The sequence below is a fragment of the Centruroides sculpturatus genome, unplaced genomic scaffold (assembly GCF_000671375.1).
Source record: "Centruroides sculpturatus isolate CEXI.00-Female unplaced genomic scaffold, Cexi_2.0 scaffold870, whole genome shotgun sequence".
NCBI classification, from domain to species: domain Eukaryota; kingdom Metazoa; phylum Arthropoda; class Arachnida; order Scorpiones; family Buthidae; genus Centruroides; species Centruroides sculpturatus.
This window is the reverse complement of record NW_019385310.1, coordinates 84,432-106,159: the sequence shown is the minus strand read 5'-3', so window position 1 is coordinate 106,159 and position 21,728 is coordinate 84,432. Positions and strand designations below refer to the sequence as shown.

The following is a 21,728-nucleotide window of genomic DNA, read 5'->3' as shown; positions in this document are numbered from 1 at the left end:
AGAATGTGAAAAAGATATGGCATTGTTCTAACATGTTAATGTTCTCTTAGTATTAAAAACATTTGCAAACCAAAAAATACAACAGTATTCTTATTTTATTTTATTTATTTATTTTCAAAATGACATTGTGGCCAGTTAGGCCTTTTTCAAGCATCTTAGACCAAGATCAACAAATAAAACAAAAAGAGAGTTTAGCTAAACAATAAACAAGATGTGAGCTGAAAAAAATAATAATAAATAATAATTTACATTATTTTTCAAATCCATTTAGATTAATTAATAACAATTACTGTAACTTAAAGTTTTTTTACATTGTTTTTTGAAGGTTTTGTAATTTGATATGTTCCGTAAATTATTACTCAAACTATTCTAATAAGAAATTATTTGGAAGATCTTATTTAACATTATTAGTGTGCTATTTCCATTTAGAGTTCAGCAACCATCTCTGCAAACTTCTCCCGGTCTCCAGCTGTTTTTATTAGTTGTTTCATGTTAAGACCCGTCCATGCTTTGATGTTGTCTAGCTAAGACAATCTTGGTCTTTCTCTTCTTTCCTTTCCTTCTATTTTCCCTTCCAGGCTCAGTTCAAGAATGTGATACTTGGTGTTTCTCATTAGATGTTCTAGATAAACTGTTTATCTTCATTTAATAATATCAATTAGTTCTCTTTATCTTTTCCATAAATACCTCATTTCTCATTTTAGCTGTCCATGGGATACATAGCATTTGTCTGTATGTCTACATCTCTAATGCTAATCATCTCCTTTAATGTCTAAATTTTTACTCTACATAAAAATGTAAACCATATATAACATTTCATCATTTGGAACCTAATTTCAGAGTCCAATTTGCAATTGCAGAGCAAAGATTTTATTTTTGTAAAATTCCACCAAGCAATTTCAATTATGGTTCTCACTTCCATTTCATTGACTTGTTCATTAATCCAGCATTTCAAGTACTTAAAAGTACTTAATTGTATAATCCCTAAGTGTTAGCTTAGATGAATTAATCTTGTTGCTACTTATCATTATATATTTAGTTTTGTTTATATTTATGCTCATACTCATGTCCCTGCTTTTTTTTTCTTTTACTAAATGTAAGAATAGCTGAATGTCATTTAAACTATTTGCCATTAGAAGATATTATCAGCATAACATATGTTATTTATCACTGTAATATCACATTAATCATTATTCCTTTCTTTTTTCCTTCTATAGCAGGGGTGTCCAACTTTTTTGTTTCTCTGGGCTGCATTGGAAGAAGTCATGGAGTTTTGGGCCACAAGTATATTATATATACTTGTGGCCCAAGTATATTGTGGCCTAATCATATACAAGTATATTTAAGGATTAACATGTCTAGATTATAGTAATAAGTATTAAAACTTTATCACAAAAAAGAATATTTTAAAAAATTACTTCTACAGACACTTTCAATTTTTACTTAGAAATAGATAAATTCATTTATTATAAAGGAGACAAACAAAACTTTATTTGAAAAACACAAATATTTTTTTTATTTGAGTCTGTACCTTTTTTTTTATATTTTGTTTAGGAAATTCATCATTTCCCCTTTCGAGGATCAGAGTACCCCTCTGTTCCGCAGAGCATTACGGAGGGTTTCTATTCTTTATTTCTATCTATATTTATACATCAAAACAAATAGAGACTTACAAACTAAATATAAATAATAGTAGCTTACAATTAAGTACATTGGTGCATTTCTTGTTGACAACAGAACCACAGATGGTGTCTTGCCACCATCATCTTTGGGAGTCTTATCTCCTGGTGTAGTTTAATTCTCTTTTAAAGAGAGCCTGAATGAGCCTGTTCAATTCGGGCATGACTGTCCCCAACATCGACATGAACTTGTATAACTTAATTAGGACAAAAGTTATACATGTTCATGTTGATGTTGGGGTTTACCCCATAATACACACAAGTTATTTCAAGTTGGAGGACAGCGAATTTCGTGCACTGCAGTAGAAGGCACTCCTCTCCACACTCACATTCCTTTGATTCACTTTTGTTAGTTCTTCTAAAGTAGGACATGCAATTGACATGTCCCGATATAAGTTGGGTAAAGTAATAGTTATTAGGCATCCAGCAGAGGTCAGAGAGCCTTTCTTTAATATTCAGTAGTAAGTGGTGGGTGTACCTTCCCTTTGTGGATTTGTTCCATCTAGTTTGCCACCTTTTCTGGATGCTTTCCTTAATTAAACCACCATTTTAATATAAGTGGCAGGCAATTCATCAAAGTCTATCTGCTTTTTGTTGACCGCCTCTTTGGCCAACTGATTCGCTCATTAGTTTCCCACGGTTTTAATATGGGCTTGCACCCATTTAAATCTTATGGTCGAAGTACTCCACTGCTTTCTTCATAGCCAACAGCTCGGCCTGAAAGGCCAAACATCTATCATCAAGCTTATATTGTTCCATAGTGACTTCCAAGTTGTCTGCATAGACAACAAAGGCCGCCCTACTTCTCTCTCGCTCCTAGACGTTGACGTCTAGCAGTGAGAGAATTTCAATGTCTGCTTGGCTATCCTCTGCTCCTACCCATATCCTAATCCGGTTTAACAGGGATCTAGTATATGTAGGATCGACTAAACGTTTGTTAGGGGTTAGGATAAAAGAGCTTATCTCGGATATACAACGCAACAGACACACCACCTCACTCTCCACCTACGCCATGGATCCCGAAATTGTGGCGGACTTCAATAGAGTGCGTATAATTGTCACCACACCCCATATTCATCACCTAAAGTGGTTGGAAGATATGGAAATTTTTAAGGCATACGACACATCCACGTGTGTTAATTCAAGAGACGAAATTGACCTTTCCATGGCATGGCAAAACACACTACATACAGAGTAACAATGGTATACTATTTATTAAGTGTTAAAAAATAAAATAAAATAAAAGGTACTGGGGAACATGTGAGAACATTATTGGATAATTGTGTATCTCAATGGCACATTTTTTAAATATCCTAATAATATCTTTCTCTTGAATATGGACATTTATTATTATCTTCGAACACTTTCAAACATATCACATGACCAAATAAATGAACGAACCGTGCGATTCAAACTCAGCAGCGTTTGGATTTATTCAAATTTTTTCATTTGATGTTCGATCCAGCTATTTCACCTGAAGAAGAGCCCAGAAGGGGTTAAGAAAACGTTCGTATTGGAAAGATTAATTTCTATACACATCAGTTAAAGGTTCAAGTAGGTCTTATTTATTTTACACAACCTGGTGTGCAGTTGCTGTTTTATCCTAATCCTTTCTGATTGGCTAGGAAGATCTTTCATGTTTGTTTTAGTCCAGTAGGAGCCAGCCGGAAGATGGTGCCACCCATTCTAATTGTTAGACCTTTCCGAATTTTATAGTTTTGAGCCTTTTCTTGTATCACTAAGTCTATAGGAGGTACCCCACAGATAACAAGTAGGGTCTCTGTTGATATAGTCTGAAATGTTTTTGCTATTCAAATGATAGCACTTCTTTGAGTGGACAAGTGTTCTTTTATTCTGAACCTTGTCTGCAGCCGCGTGCCACGCAGCTGCTGCATAGGTTACTTTTGGGATAATCACCACCTCATAGATCTGTTTCACTGCTTCAGAATCCAATCCCGAGTTTGCCTTATCAACTTTTGCTAAATTGTAGAATATGAAATTGCTTCTGGTTTTTAACATTTGGATATGATCATTCCAATTGAGGTTCTTATCTAGAATAACATCTAGATACCTCGTTGATGGCACTATCTTAATAGACTCACTGTTCATCTTTATGGTTGGCACTTGTTTATATAGATCTGTCTCGCCTGTCCTATGGAATATAATTCCTTGGGTTTTCTTGGGGTTGAACTCTAGCTTGTACTTCTCTCCAATAGCTACAATCTCTGTAAGAAGGTTAGTTTCTTTAGTCTCGATCTCTTGCTGAGAGTGGGCCCCAAATAGAAGAATGGTGTCATCAGCATATGCATATTCTATTGCATCCTTTTCATGAAGCAAGAAACTATTGTAAAGTAGGTTCCAAAAAAGCGACCCAGAGTTAGACCCTTGAGGGCGTCCTCTGTTCATGGTCTGAGTAATGTTAATGCCACTGTTAATGTAACTGACAGTTCTGTTTGTAAAATAGCTTTCTATAAGCCTTTATATATTCTTTGGACACTGAGCCAGAGATTGTAAAGGACTTGGGACCACCAGGCATGATCAAATGCTCCTCTGATGTCGAGGCTCAGCAGGCAACAATACTTGTACTCTCTTATGGTCTATTTGCCATCATTCACTACCAAGTTGATAACATCTTCAGTGGACTTTGCTGGCAAAAAGCCATATATTGTTTAGGGCTAAGGGCTTGTTCCTTAACCACTTTATAAGTTAGCCTTTGCACTATAAGATAATCCAAAATCTTGCCCATCACTGGGAGTAGGTTTATAGGCCTATAACTCCCAGGTTCTGCTCTATCAGCATCTGGACTTTTAGTTATGATAACAAGCTTTGCTTTCTTCCATTTATCTGGGAAAATTCCATGTTCTGGACAAACATTGAAGACTCTGAGGATGTCCCCTGAGATCATAGACCAGATTTTTTGAATAATTTCAGTTGTTAGTCCATCTATTCCTGGGGCTCTCCCCCTTTTAAGACATCTTCGACTTTGGCATAAGTGAAGTTGGGTGCGTTATCCATTTGGTACTCTGTGTTTATTTCACTTCGCACTCTTTTATGCTTGGGAAGATCTTCCTCTGGTAAGTCTGCTGGAAAGAACAGATCCATTAGTGCATGAATTGTACTGCCTGCGTCTGCAGTATATCCATCAGTTGTTCTCACACTCCTAAGAAGGCCAGGTGCTTTCAACTTATTTGTGCAGCTTTTGTATATGTAGCTCCAAGGTTTATTGGAGATTTCTGTACAAAATACAAAACTCCTTCCATGAAGACAGTTTTGTGTCTTTTATGGCTGCTTTATACCATCTTTCATGCTGCTGGTACTGTTCATACTTTGTACTCCTCTCACTTACATCCCTAGCTCTTTGGTACCTCTGCCTAAGGCAATTATTCTCACTCCTAAGGGCAGAGAGCTCTTAGGGATATACTTATTGCATACCTCTTCTAGTAGATCATTGAAAGTGTTGACTTTGTTTTAGGCTGCAATATGACTGTTTATATCAGTAAGTTGGAGGTTATTTACTCCCTCCACCAACGCCACCTGAAACAAAGTCCAGTTGCCTCTCTTGGTATCGTATTTCTCAGATGTTTGTTCAATTTGGCACTGCGTTCCAAGCTGATAGAATATATAGGCATGGTCACTAAGACTAGATTTTCCAGAAACCTTCCAGCCAGTAATTTTCCTAAGTGCCCGGCCGTTGCAACAGGTAACATCCACCTAGCTCTTGTCAATTGTGGCTTCAAAAGTGGGCAGGGACCCTGGGTCATTAATAACGTGTAGTCCCCTTGAGTTGACAAGAACTCATCTGCACAATCATCATTGTCAGGATCGTCCCACAGCTGGGAGTGAGCGTTGATGTCACCTCCGATTATAATCTGTTCATTCGGGAGGGCATCCAGTATGGTATCTAGTTGAACAAGGTCATTATTTATTGCAAAACAAACACTAACAACTATAAAGCGATCTTGGCCTGCTCCAACAATGGCACAGGCAACCCTAGTTGAGCTTAAATTTCTGTGGTAGAAAGACGGGATCCTAGTATTCTTCAGTATTATGGCAGCCAAAGGGGAAGGCTCATGTAGCACAACGTATTCCTTTATAAGTGTGAGATTCTAGTTGGGGGTACGGAGTAGTTTATTACTCGTGTATCACTTACTCAGCGGCTAGTTGTTGAAACTAGTTCTCGGGTCGTCTATAAGAATGGCTTTTTCCTAATTTGAGGAAATTCGAGGGCGGAGGGACTTACAGTTGGATATATCTAGAGCAGAACTGAAGGATTTCACAATTCTTCATTCCTACGTCAGGATCCCGACACCAGTTAATCGAATTTAGATACGCAGATTAACACGCGTATGGAGATAATATGGATTTGATTCAGACAAAGATGAGACATTTCTTTAACACACAAATAAAAGAATTTAATAAACTATAATAAACAAAAGTATACAAAATTGATATAATTAAATAATTCAAACAAGCAATTGAGAGAAAATATGGATTCAATTAAAATATACGCTAAGAGAGAGCTCACAAATTCATTTACAACAATACTACCTCAAGGTTTACTTTGTCTTTATGTTCATCTGTATTCTATGATCATACTTCACTTCATGGAGAGGTCTTGATTTGGCACAATATTAAAAGTTTCTTCTTTTCTCCTAAATTAACTCATTATTATACTCGATTGGATACAACTAAGGGCATTGGCCTTATGGAGCAAATATGGGATACCTCCTTTCCCTATGAGTTCTTCAGACGTACTTCTCAAATCATGTAGATTTTTGACTATACCTCATGATTTGTGACCAATTAGCTTATTTGTATTCACTCACATGAACGGATGAAAAGGGGAATTATTGAGGGGTTGACAATTCCCAAGGTGGTGAGATTTGTGATAGATAAGTGGGAAACAAAAGGATGTGTCTACTTCTATTAAAGGAAGTGGCTCTTTTATCAGTTTTCCCACATTAGAAAGACGATATTTTCACACCGAAAGGAAAGAATATATTACTTCATTATTTTAACTTTATATTTAAATTGTTAATTAGACCCAGGCTATTCGGATCTCACATAAGGCATCCAATTTCAGCCCTGACCTCTCCTTGTGGAATGTGGAAAAATTTGAAAGAACAGAACCTGTACCATTTAAATGAGTAACTGAAAGATAAAAGTTCTAAAACAATCAAAAATTGGAGATGAAAATGGAACCAAAACTACCTAAAAATATTTTTTTGATTTACTAACATTAGCTGTGTTTCTATTTTAACACTTGGCAGTTGAAATAGAAACACACATAGTGTTAGTGTATTAAAGAAATTAAGAAACACAGTTTCAGAAGATTTAAAATACCTAAAAATACTTAAATGTACGCCTTATTCAGCTTGCTAATTAAACATGTTAGATGTTGTATGATGTTATGTTTCATATAAAGATTTCCAAGCAGTATACAATGGATTTGCATCCCAGACATTAACACATCTTTGCTCTTTGTGTACTTTGTAAATTTCAAGGATTTCCAAATGCTTTAAGCTAACCTTGCCATTTGCTTTCTTATGATTGTAGAGTTGTCCCAAATATTCTCTGCACTAGATTACTTAGTATATGCCACTAGAGCAGTGTTTGTAGATCTTTCTTCACAATCCATATATGTTCCTTCTCTACTATTGATGTTCTGCGTGGTTTCACCAATGCATTTCAACATTGTGTTGAGTGAGTGGTCCTGTATATGTATAGAATAAATGCTTGAACTGTAAACATCATGTGGGTTTCTATCATTGTGTAATAGCCCATGTACCACTGGATTAAGCTTATAGGTGAAGCTCAAATTGTTGAAGTGCACAATCTCCTTGTATATCCTATGGGAGACAGGAAAACATTCTAATATTTATCAATTTGTTACAATATCCATATTGGAACACCCTTTCTTAACATAATTAAACTTCTTTAAGATATGTATATTTGTGCAGTGTACAAACACTCTTCTTATTAAGGATCAGAAGGCAGATTGCTTTATTTCAAAGTGGTCAGTTGAAATGTGTGGAATGAAAGTAGGGTGGTATCTAGGTTCCTGATATATGGCGATGTGGCAATCTTTTTAAAGTGATGTCGATGTCCAAAAAATGAACTTCTGTGTGGTTTATTATTATAATTGTAGTCAAAGTCCGTTCAACTACAATTAGAACAAAGTCCATGGATTGTTATTAATTCTTTGGAGAAAGTATTGCATATTAAGTTTGATGCATCAAAATGTGAAGATATTGTTGACATATTGAGTGTTGATTTGGTGCTGAAAAGTTGTAACTATTTTTTTCTAAACGTCATGAGTTAACACACAGTCCCTGAAATGGGATTATCCATGGGAACACTTCTGCCTTGTATATAAATCTTGTTATTTATTATATTCTTTTTTTGTATTCTGTTTAAGAAACTGAATATCCATCAAGCTGGATTGAAAACCTTGTTGGTACATTAAATTTTTGCTGGAGTGTTGTAAAATGTTTGTTTTAATTGTTAAAAACTAATGCTATCAAGTTTATTAAATCGTTGATCTTGCTATTTCACTGCATATCATACTGATATAATTGTATTGTCATATATAACTCAAAAACTGGATAATTATGAACAAAACACAAAAATAAACTACATTCCATTTAGAAACATGGAATGAATGATGACTGTGTATTATGTGAAATTTCTTAATAACGTTTTCGAAACAAGTTTATTTATTTTTTTAATTTGTTGATAATGATTTCATTTTTATTAAATTAAATTTTCAGCTTTCAAGTCTTACAGCTTATAATCAAGCTACAGGTAGTTATAATAAGTCTTCAGCTCCACAGATTGTCATAGAACCACCCACTTCTCAGTCTGCTGTCTTTTCTACAGAACTTGGGTCAGAAATACAATCACAGTTAGATCATACAATAGAAAATGATATTATTCAGTCTAAGCAAGAAAAAGATGACGATAAATATGAAGGAACTACTGATTCCCATAGCATTGGTATGTTTATTAATAATAATTTTTATGTATGGGTACATAGTTAAAAGTTATTTTGCATCATATATTTTCATTATAAAATTATTACTGTGTTTTATATATAGATTATATTTTATTGTACAGTCATTAAACAGTCACATACAAGAGGAACCAAAAGTAGGTGGACATTTATTGAAATTACATATACAATTATATTTACTAATACAATACAATTTTATCAATGCAGGTATTCAAACTGCTGTCCATTACAATTTACACAGCTTTGAAGTCTATATTTTACCATTTTATGCTTCAACAAACATTTTTGCATAATTATCTTTGTGTATTAATTTCTTGAAATGCATCTCTGATGTAATTTTTAAACCATAACCATAACCGAGTTAAATATACATCATTGTTATAGTTTAACCCTAACACAAACCTTACTCTACCTACTGTCCACCTACTTTTGATTCACCCTGTATATTAATAGTTGTAAGACCTGATACTACTATGAAAATTTGATGCTGATCTACAACGAATAAAAATATATCAAAATTAAATTCTTTTTAATGCTCAATAATAATTAGAGAAATGCAAATTCAGAAGTAATAGTATCTGTCTTTGAATAAATTTTATTAAATTCAGTAAATCATCACTTAATTGATGTTGATCTAATTTTTGAAAGTCAAGTAATTGCTAACTTCTTAAGCATTGAATGTAAAAGAAAATTTAAATTATAAAACTGTAGATTAAGGTTAATCATGCTCAAAACATGCATTTTATTTAAAATTTGTAAATGACATATGCTGATAAATGATGGTCAGTTTATAACTTTTTTTATAACAAAAGCAATGCTAATATGACTGACTTATTATTCTATTTCCAAACATTTAAGTTTATGATGGCAATCTCAATATTTTTTTCATACTAACAATGAAAATTAGAGTCAGATTAACTATTGGACTAGAACTTGACTAATTAATTATACAATTATTATTAGTAATTTGGATTAAAAGTAGTGGTTATGTTGCTATCTTGTGCTAAATTTAATAATGAGAAATATATATTAAGTACATTCGACTATTCTGCAAGTAAAGGTTGATTTGGAATGGATCTGAAACATGCAGCTTTCACACGTAATGTAATTGATAATTTATCTGCATGGTGAACAGAATTTGCATGTTTGATACTCGCTTTGGGTTGATCTTTTTTTCTTTTTAAATATTCTAAATGAAGTTCATTTATTTTTTAACTATTAAAGTTAATACACAATAGCAGTATAATTGCCTATCTTTAGTCCAAATAACATAATACAATATCTGTATTAATTAGCTAAGCCACTAGTTAATCCAGTTACACATATATCATTTAATCATTAGTAGTATAATTTGGATTTTGTTTCTATATATTTCTATCATACATTATCAAACTGATAGGATTGGATTATAACACATGGCAATTTTTTGGAAACAGTGTAATTTTGCTTTCTGATTTCAACAGTATTGTGCTTTGAATATTAGACAGGCTTGTTTAATAAATACATTTATTTTATTTTTTCAAGCAACAGTTTACTATAAAAGCATAAATTATTACAAAATTAGTGATTTTTCAGCTTTCAAAAATTTAATAGTAATCAGTCTGACAACTTCCTATGTCAGTTATTAGGATGGTTATTATTAAATTTACACATTGATTATTGTACAGTACTCTCTATGTATACACATTTGTGAATTTGCATTTTTAATGTTATTTAATAAAAATAATTATACCACACTTTTATATAATAATTTAAGTGTTTTGTTAATATGCAAAAAGATTATGTAAGTTTAATATTATTTCTGTTTACATTTTGTCTTATTTATTTTTATTGATTTTATTTATTATTGCATTTTAATTTTGATGTTTGAGATAAATAGTATGCAAAATGGATTATTTAGTTTAAAATTATATAACATTTAAAAGAATATTAATGCTTCATAAATTAATAACAAAATTGAGTGTTATTGAAGCACTTTCAGATTTTTCAATTAATAGGGAAGTATAGAATATAAACAATAATAGAAGCTTAAAAGGAGTAATTTTGTCAAATATCTGAGAAAGATGTTTTGAGAAATATCTCTAATTTTAAATAAGAATATTATTTAAGTTTAAAAATTATTAAGAATATGGCACAAAGTTAAAATTGTTTATGTCACCATCTGTTATGAGATTTTATTAAAAAATTATTTTATATTATTAATTATTATAAAAATGCAAAATCTTATTTTTGAGGTAGATATGAGTTTTAAAAAAATTGTAAAATGTGTATAATATGTATAATATTTCTCAGATATTTGACAAATGTGTATAATGAGTAAATGAGTTTAACCCCACTTGAGATATAGCATATACTCTCTTCTCTCTTTCACTTCCATGACTTTTAATCATCAAAATTTAATAGCTTCAATATAGAAATAACCTTTATATATTGGTTCTACCAAATATTCCCTAAATGAGAGACTGGCCAAACATACACATAAAAGGTAAACGACTTCCAACAACTTAACACTACGTTGAATAATAACAAGCCGCACCAAAATCGCTTAGTTAAGAACCGGCACGCTTTACGACTTGCTGCGCAACGCGAAAGACGCAATGGATCTCTCCAGGGCCCCAGGTGTTTACTCCATTCCCGTACGGGATGACAGATTCAATAGAGACTTAGTTTACATTGGCTCCACCATCCGATCAACACAGAAACGAATACGTGAACACCAAGCTGACATTAAGCATAAAAGACACACCACTGCCTTATCGACCTATGTCACGGACCCTGAAATAAGGGCGGACTTCCGGAACACCAAACTTATCAGACCCGCGTTCCGCGCTGATCACATCCGGCACCTGGAGACCTGGGAGATTCACAAAGCTATCATGGGGGGCAACTGCATCAACTACAGGGATGGGGAAACACTTGCACAGGCGTGGAGGTATTTATTCGAGGAGTTCGAGCAACGGCGGTCGGAGGGGTGAAACCCTACGCGCACGTTTATATATTTACATCGTTGGCAACATCGTTACGACGGTCGGGTCGAAACACGGCCAGTCACCACCTGAAGCAGACCTCAGTGGAGGTCGAAAGTACTTGTGGAATTTACTAGTGACATAACACTCGTAAAAAAAAAAGGTTTTTTTGTGGGTTGTTCATACACATAAAATAGTTAATAAGAAAGTATACCACCATTTTGGCCATGTATGTCTCAAGGAGGATGTGTTAGCCAACCTACAAGAAGCTTTCCTCATCAGAAGCTCCCAACATCCTGACCATATTAGGGCTCTTGAAGCCTATCAGATTTTCAAAGCTGGAAAAAAGATTTGCGTTAATTTCAAAGATAAAGTAAGGGTTTGTGTGCATGACAGTGTCCTACATCTATTCAAGTGCACTCAATCTCTATATTTCATATCTGCATATGTTATAAAAGTGCATGTACTTTTGTTTTTAAATATTGTTTATGTAGTTGCTTAACTTTCATATATATTATTTTGTAAATGTATGTCTTCATATATTTGTATATATATATATATAAATGTATTTGATGTATTCATAGATCGAAAATATTTGTCTATATTTTGGTTAATTAAACTTCTGTTGAAGGTGGTGGTGTATATTTCTTTCAGCCTGGCAAAAATTTTAGAACTATTAGGTTTAATTCATAAATGCTTTCAGTAACTTATTTTACTGAGAATGAAATGATTAAAATCTGAAATTATCTGATAAAAAAAAAATTGCATATATTTTGAATGACTGTTTTAATTAAATTTTTTTTATTGTAGAGTAGCTTTTAATAAAAATTATAGTTTGTTATTATTTTAAATAATTTATAATTAAATTTTATTTATTTAAAATTTAATTTATAATTTGCTTTATTTTTAATTAGCTGGAGGCTGTTCTTCCCCTCATCATATCAACGGAGGATTATTACTCAGTTCCAGTGCATCATCAAGTAGTAACAGTTCGAGTCCTAATCGTCTTAGTCCAGAAGTATCATGGTCATCAAATCTTCAGCAGTCCAAAGTATTTATGAACATATTTTTATGTGCAGATACTGATTGAAATTGCTGATAACTGAAACTGATAATAATGATAATTACACACTGTTTTTCTATATTTTTGTATTTTCTAAAATTAGATAAAATAGTTGTTTTATATTCAATGTTCCTCTGATAAATTTACTGAAAATGAAGAGAGAAACTGTTTTATTACTAAATATTTATTTATTTATCTGTTTTTAAAACAGTAGCTAACAAACAACTTTACCTGAACACGTTCAAAATTTAAAATCGAATATATGTAGGTTTTGAATGAATTAACTAACATAAAATAAATCTTAAGTAAAATTAATAATAAGTTTAACATGGCCAACAATTTAATAGTTTTAATAGTTTTTGGCCACTTACAGTTACACACAAACAATCAAAAATTATAAACACATTTAAGAATAATAATAAATGATGCTTTTAGCCCACGACTATGAATTAGATAGAGTTAGATAACCTAATAAATAGGATTTAACAATTTGGAGGGCTTATCACACTAAGGCCGACAAAAAGAAGGACCAGACCTTTTATAAAAAGTTTGTCTTTAATAATTACATTTCAAATTTAGGTAAGGATGCATTTCGGGTACAAGGACCCCTCGTCAGCTTACAAACAGATGGCACCAACATAGTAATTATAACACTTGGAAAATTTTATGCTCAATAGTTTTAGTTCTTTAGTATATGGATTATATTAAAAATTGTAAATACAGTGCACTGTATATATTAGATATTCCTTTGTATTGGTTAACTTTAGTGTTATAATTATAAGCCCTCCAAATTGTTAAATCCTATTTAACAACTCTATAACTCTATCTAATACATTTAAGAAATTGGAATGTCTACAGCAATGCAGAATTAATAATGTATTACAGAGATTTAGTTATGTTGTTCAAAAGCAAATGTATTTATTTCAATTTCAAATTTCTCAGAATTAATATACTGTTTTTTACATAGCATAAAATTCAAAATTACAATATTTTATAATTGAGAAGCATCACTTTTTGTCAAAATTTGCTATTTCATCCAAAAAGTGTAAGATATCTTTATCAGAGGATAGTCAAAAACTTGCTAAGCATCTGTACTGTCATTTGCAATATAGATGCACAGTGACTTTTTGATTTAAGCTGTGTGACATATGAATAATATTGGTAATTAACAAAAACTCACTCAGCAAATAATTAATAGACCATCAAAATATTTCTAATGAGATAATTTATTTAAAGCTAAACTAATGTTTTCAGCCTATTCAATAGCCATCCTCAGGTTAAATGAGAAAATTAGAACAATGGTGTTCTAAAATAGAATATATAAATTTAAATNATCAGCATATGCATATTCTATTGCATCCTTTTCATGAAGCAAGAAACTATTGTAAAGTAGGTTCCAAAAAAGCGACCCAGAGTTAGACCCTTGAGGGCGTCCTCTGTTCATGGTCTGAGTAATGTTAATGCCACTGTTAATGTAACTGACAGTTCTGTTTGTAAAATAGCTTTCTATAAGCCTTTATATATTCTTTGGACACTGAGCCAGAGATTGTAAAGGACTTGGGACCACCAGGCATGATCAAATGCTCCTCTGATGTCGAGGCTCAGCAGGCAACAATACTTGTACTCTCTTATGGTCTATTTGCCATCATTCACTACCAAGTTGATAACATCTTCAGTGGACTTTGCTGGCAAAAAGCCATATATTGTTTAGGGCTAAGGGCTTGTTCCTTAACCACTTTATAAGTTAGCCTTTGCACTATAAGATAATCCAAAATCTTGCCCATCACTGGGAGTAGGTTTATAGGCCTATAACTCCCAGGTTCTGCTCTATCAGCATCTGGACTTTTAGTTATGATAACAAGCTTTGCTTTCTTCCATTTATCTGGGAAAATTCCATGTTCTGGACAAACATTGAAGACTCTGAGGATGTCCCCTGAGATCATAGACCAGATTTTTTGAATAATTTCAGTTGTTAGTCCATCTATTCCTGGGGCTCTCCCCCTTTTAAGACATCTTCGACTTTGGCATAAGTGAAGTTGGGTGCGTTATCCATTTGGTACTCTGTGTTTATTTCACTTCGCACTCTTTTATGCTTGGGAAGATCTTCCTCTGGTAAGTCTGCTGGAAAGAACAGATCCATTAGTGCATGAATTGTACTGTCTGCGTCTGCAGTATATCCATCAGTTGTTCTCACACTCCTAAGAAGGCCAGGTGCTTTCAACTTATTTGTGCAGCTTTTGTATATGTAGCTCCAAGGTTTATTGGAGATTTCTGTACAAAATACAAAACTCCTTCCATGAAGACAGTTTTGTGTCTTTTATGGCTGCTTTATACCATCTTTCATGCTGCTGGTACTGTTCATACTTTGTACTCCTCTCACTTACATCCCTAGCTCTTTGGTACCTCTGCCTAAGGCAATTATTCTCACTCCTAAGGGCAGAGAGCTCTTAGGGATATACTTATTGCATACCTCTTCTAGTAGATCATTGAAAGTGTTGACTTTGTTTTAGGCCGCAATATGACTGTTTATATCAGTAAGTTGGAGGTTATTTACTCCCTCCACCAACGCCACCTGAAACAAAGTCCAGTTGCCTCTCTTGGTATCGTATTTCTCAGATGTTTGTTCAATTTGGCACTGCGTTCCAAGCTGATAGAATATATAGGCATGGTCACTAAGACTAGATTTTCCAGAAACCTTCCAGCCAGTAATTTTCCTAAGTGCCCGGCCGTTGCAACAGGTAACATCCACCTAGCTCTTGTCAATTGTGGCTTCAAAAGTGGGCAGGGACCCTGGGTCATTAATAACGTGTAGTCCCCTTGAGTTGACAAGAACTCATCTGCACAATCATCATTGTCAGGATCGTCCCACAGCTGGGAGTGAGCGTTGATGTCACCTCCGATTATAATCTGTTCATTCGGGAGGGCATCCAGTATGGTATCTAGTTGAACAAGGTCATTATTTATTGCAAAACAAACACTAACAACTATAAAGCGATCTTGGCCTGCTCCAACAATGGCACAGGCAACCCTAGTTGAGCTTAAATTTCTGTGGTAGAAAGACGGGATCCTAGTATTCTTCAGTATTATGGCAGCCAAAGGGGAAGGCTCATGTAGCACAACGTATTCCTTTATAAGTGTGAGATTCTAGTTGGGGGTACGGAGTAGTTTATTACTCGTGTATCACTTACTCAGCGGCTAGTTGTTGAAACTAGTTCTCGGGTCGTCTATAAGAATGGCTTTTTCCTAATTTGAGGAAATTCGAGGGCGGAGGGACTTACAGTTGGATATATCTAGAGCAGAACTGAAGGATTTCACAATTCTTCATTCCTACGTCAGGATCCCGACACCAGTTAATCGAATTTAGATACGCAGATTAACACGCGTATGGAGATAATATGGATTTGATTCAGACAAAGATGAGACATTTCTTTAACACACAAATAAAAGAATTTAATAAACTATAATAAACAAAAGTATACAAAATTGATATAATTAAATAATTCAAACAAGCAATTGAGAGAAAATATGGATTCAATTAAAATATACGCTAAGAGAGAGCTCACAAATTCATTTACAACAATACTACCTCAAGGTTTACTTTGTCTTTATGTTCATCTGTATTCTATGATCATACTTCACTTCATGGAGAGGTCTTGATTTGGCACAATATTAAAAGTTTCTTCTTTTCTCCTAAATTAACTCATTATTATACTCGATTGGATACAACTAAGGGCATTGGCCTTATGGAGCAAATATGGGATACCTCCTTTCCCTATGAGTTCTTCAGACGTACTTCTCAAATCATGTAGATTTTTGACTATACCTCATGATTTGTGACCAATTAGCTTATTTGTATTCACTCACATGAACGGATGAAAAGGGGAATTATTGAGGGGTTGACAATTCCCAAGGTGGTGAGATTTGTGATAGATAAGTGGGAAACAAAAGGATGTGTCTACTTCTATTAAAGGAAGTGGCTCTTTTATCAGTTTTCCCACATTAGAAAGACGATATTTTCACACCGAAAGGAAAGAATATATTACTTCATTATTTTAACTTTATATTTAAATTGTTAATTAGACCCAGGCTATTCGGATCTCACATAAGGCATCCAATTTCAGCCCTGACCTCTCCTTGTGGAATGTGGAAAAATTTGAAAGAACAGAACCTGTACCATTTAAATGAGTAACTGAAAGATAAAAGTTCTAAAACAATCAAAAATTGGAGATGAAAATGGAACCAAAACTACCTAAAAATATTTTTTTGATTTACTAACATTAGCTGTGTTTCTATTTTAACACTTGGCAGTTGAAATAGAAACACACATAGTGTTAGTGTATTAAAGAAATTAAGAAACACAGTTTCAGAAGATTTAAAATACCTAAAAATACTTAAATGTACGCCTTATTCAGCTTGCTAATTAAACATGTTAGATGTTGTATGATGTTATGTTTCATATAAAGATTTCCAAGCAGTATACAATGGATTTGCATCCCAGACATTAACACATCTTTGCTCTTTGTGTACTTTGTAAATTTCAAGGATTTCCAAATGCTTTAAGCTAACCTTGCCATTTGCTTTCTTATGATTGTAGAGTTGTCCCAAATATTCTCTGCACTAGATTACTTAGTATATGCCACTAGAGCAGTGTTTGTAGATCTTTCTTCACAATCCATATATGTTCCTTCTCTACTATTGATGTTCTGCGTGGTTTCACCAATGCATTTCAACATTGTGTTGAGTGAGTGGTCCTGTATATGTATAGAATAAATGCTTGAACTGTAAACATCATGTGGGTTTCTATCATTGTGTAATAGCCCATGTACCACTGGATTAAGCTTATAGGTGAAGCTCAAATTGTTGAAGTGCACAATCTCCTTGTATATCCTATGGGAGACAGGAAAACATTCTAATATTTATCAATTTGTTACAATATCCATATTGGAACACCCTTTCTTAACATAATTAAACTTCTTTAAGATATGTATATTTGTGCAGTGTACAAACACTCTTCTTATTAAGGATCAGAAGGCAGATTGCTTTATTTCAAAGTGGTCAGTTGAAATGTGTGGAATGAAAGTAGGGTGGTATCTAGGTTCCTGATATATGGCGATGTGGCAATCTTTTTAAAGTGATGTCGATGTCCAAAAAATGAACTTCTGTGTGGTTTATTATTATAATTGTAGTCAAAGTCCGTTCAACTACAATTAGAACAAAGTCCATGGATTGTTATTAATTCTTTGGAGAAAGTATTGCATATTAAGTTTGATGCATCAAAATGTGAAGATATTGTTGACATATTGAGTGTTGATTTGGTGCTGAAAAGTTGTAACTATTTTTTTCTAAACGTCATGAGTTAACACACAGTCCCTGAAATGGGATTATCCATGGGAACACTTCTGCCTTGTATATAAATCTTGTTATTTATTATATTCTTTTTTTGTATTCTGTTTAAGAAACTGAATATCCATCAAGCTGGATTGAAAACCTTGTTGGTACATTAAATTTTTGCTGGAGTGTTGTAAAATGTTTGTTTTAATTGTTAAAAACTAATGCTATCAAGTTTATTAAATCGTTGATCTTGCTATTTCACTGCATATCATACTGATATAATTGTATTGTCATATATAACTCAAAAACTGGATAATTATGAACAAAACACAAAAATAAACTACATTCCATTTAGAAACATGGAATGAATGATGACTGTGTATTATGTGAAATTTCTTAATAACGTTTTCGAAACAAGTTTATTTATTTTTTTAATTTGTTGATAATGATTTCATTTTTATTAAATTAAATTTTCAGCTTTCAAGTCTTACAGCTTATAATCAAGCTACAGGTAGTTATAATAAGTCTTCAGCTCCACAGATTGTCATAGAACCACCCACTTCTCAGTCTGCTGTCTTTTCTACAGAACTTGGGTCAGAAATACAATCACAGTTAGATCATACAATAGAAAATGATATTATTCAGTCTAAGCAAGAAAAAGATGACGATAAATATGAAGGAACTACTGATTCCCATAGCATTGGTATGTTTATTAATAATAATTTTTATGTATGGGTACATAGTTAAAAGTTATTTTGCATCATATATTTTCATTATAAAATTATTACTGTGTTTTATATATAGATTATATTTTATTGTACAGTCATTAAACAGTCACATACAAGAGGAACCAAAAGTAGGTGGACATTTATTGAAATTACATATACAATTATATTTACTAATACAATACAATTTTATCAATGCAGGTATTCAAACTGCTGTCCATTACAATTTACACAGCTTTGAAGTCTATATTTTACCATTTTATGCTTCAACAAACATTTTTGCATAATTATCTTTGTGTATTAATTTCTTGAAATGCATCTCTGATGTAATTTTTAAACCATAACCATAACCGAGTTAAATATACATCATTGTTATAGTTTAACCCTAACACAAACCTTACTCTACCTACTGTCCACCTACTTTTGATTCACCCTGTATATTAATAGTTGTAAGACCTGATACTACTATGAAAATTTGATGCTGATCTACAACGAATAAAAATATATCAAAATTAAATTCTTTTTAATGCTCAATAATAATTAGAGAAATGCAAATTCAGAAGTAATAGTATCTGTCTTTGAATAAATTTTATTAAATTCAGTAAATCATCACTTAATTGATGTTGATCTAATTTTTGAAAGTCAAGTAATTGCTAACTTCTTAAGCATTGAATGTAAAAGAAAATTTAAATTATAAAACTGTAGATTAAGGTTAATCATGCTCAAAACATGCATTTTATTTAAAATTTGTAAATGACATATGCTGATAAATGATGGTCAGTTTATAACTTTTTTTATAACAAAAGCAATGCTAATATGACTGACTTATTATTCTATTTCCAAACATTTAAGTTTATGATGGCAATCTCAATATTTTTTTCATACTAACAATGAAAATTAGAGTCAGATTAACTATTGGACTAGAACTTGACTAATTAATTATACAATTATTATTAGTAATTTGGATTAAAAGTAGTGGTTATGTTGCTATCTTGTGCTAAATTTAATAATGAGAAATATATATTAAGTACATTCGACTATTCTGCAAGTAAAGGTTGATTTGGAATGGATCTGAAACATGCAGCTTTCACACGTAATGTAATTGATAATTTATCTGCATGGTGAACAGAATTTGCATGTTTGATACTCGCTTTGGGTTGATCTTTTTTTCTTTTTAAATATTCTAAATGAAGTTCATTTATTTTTTAACTATTAAAGTTAATACACAATAGCAGTATAATTGCCTATCTTTAGTCCAAATAACATAATACAATATCTGTATTAATTAGCTAAGCCACTAGTTAATCCAGTTACACATATATCATTTAATCATTAGTAGTATAATTTGGATTTTGTTTCTATATATTTCTATCATACATTATCAAACTGATAGGATTGGATTATAACACATGGCAATTTTTTGGAAACAGTGTAATTTTGCTTTCTGATTTCAACAGTATTGTGCTTTGAATATTAGACAGGCTTGTTTAATAAATACATTTATTTTATTTTTTCAAGCAACAGTTTACTATAAAAGCATAAATTATTACAAAATTAGTGATTTTTCAGCTTTCAAAAATTTAATAGTAATCAGTCTGACAACTTCCTATGTCAGTTATTAGGATGGTTATTATTAAATTTACACATTGATTATTGTACAGTACTCTCTATGTATACACATTTGTGAATTTGCATTTTTAATGTTATTTAATAAAAATAATTATACCACACTTTTATATAATAATTTAAGTGTTTTGTTAATATGCAAAAAGATTATGTAAGTTTAATATTATTTCTGTTTACATTTTGTCTTATTTATTTTTATTGATTTTATTTATTATTGCATTTTAATTTTGATGTTTGAGATAAATAGTATGCAAAATGGATTATTTAGTTTAAAATTATATAACATTTAAAAGAATATTAATGCTTCATAAATTAATAACAAAATTGAGTGTTATTGAAGCACTTTCAGATTTTTCAATTAATAGGGAAGTATAGAATATAAACAATAATAGAAGCTTAAAAGGAGTAATTTTGTCAAATATCTGAGAAAGATGTTTTGAGAAATATCTCTAATTTTAAATAAGAATATTATTTAAGTTTAAAAATTATTAAGAATATGGCACAAAGTTAAAATTGTTTATGTCACCATCTGTTATGAGATTTTATTAAAAAATTATTTTATATTATTAATTATTATAAAAATGCAAAATCTTATTTTTGAGGTAGATATGAGTTTTAAAAAAATTGTAAAATGTGTATAATATGTATAATATTTCTCAGATATTTGACAAATGTGTATAATGAGTAAATGAGTTTAACCCCACTTGAGATATAGCATATACTCTCTTCTCTCTTTCACTTCCATGACTTTTAATCATCAAAATTTAATAGCTTCAATATAGAAATAACCTTTATATATTGGTTCTACCAAATATTCCCTAAATGAGAGACTGGCCAAACATACACATAAAAGGTAAACGACTTCCAACAACTTAACACTACGTTGAATAATAACAAGCCGCACCAAAATCGCTTAGTTAAGAACCGGCACGCTTTACGACTTGCTGCGCAACGCGAAAGACGCAATGGATCTCTCCAGGGCCCCAGGTGTTTACTCCATTCCCGTACGGGATGACAGATTCAATAGAGACTTAGTTTACATTGGCTCCACCATCCGATCAACACAGAAACGAATACGTGAACACCAAGCTGACATTAAGCATAAAAGACACACCACTGCCTTATCGACCTATGTCACGGACCCTGAAATAAGGGCGGACTTCCGGAACACCAAACTTATCAGACCCGCGTTCCGCGCTGATCACATCCGGCACCTGGAGACCTGGGAGATTCACAAAGCTATCATGGGGGGCAACTGCATCAACTACAGGGATGGGGAAACACTTGCACAGGCGTGGAGGTATTTATTCGAGGAGTTCGAGCAAT

At 32.5% G+C, this 21,728-nt stretch overlaps 1 protein-coding gene across 1 annotated transcript in view; it reads left to right on the top strand.

Moving 5' to 3' along the window:
* LOC111637472 (constitutive coactivator of PPAR-gamma-like protein 2) overlaps positions 1-21,728 on the top strand; it is a 184,267-nt gene that overhangs the window by 96,190 nt on the left and 66,349 nt on the right. Inside the window, exons 6-7 of the mRNA XM_023382965.1 lie at positions 8,450-8,675; positions 12,572-12,708. Coding sequence (XP_023238733.1) covers positions 8,450-8,675; positions 12,572-12,708 — 363 coding nt within the window. The remainder of the gene's footprint in view (positions 1-8,449; positions 8,676-12,571; positions 12,709-21,728) is intronic.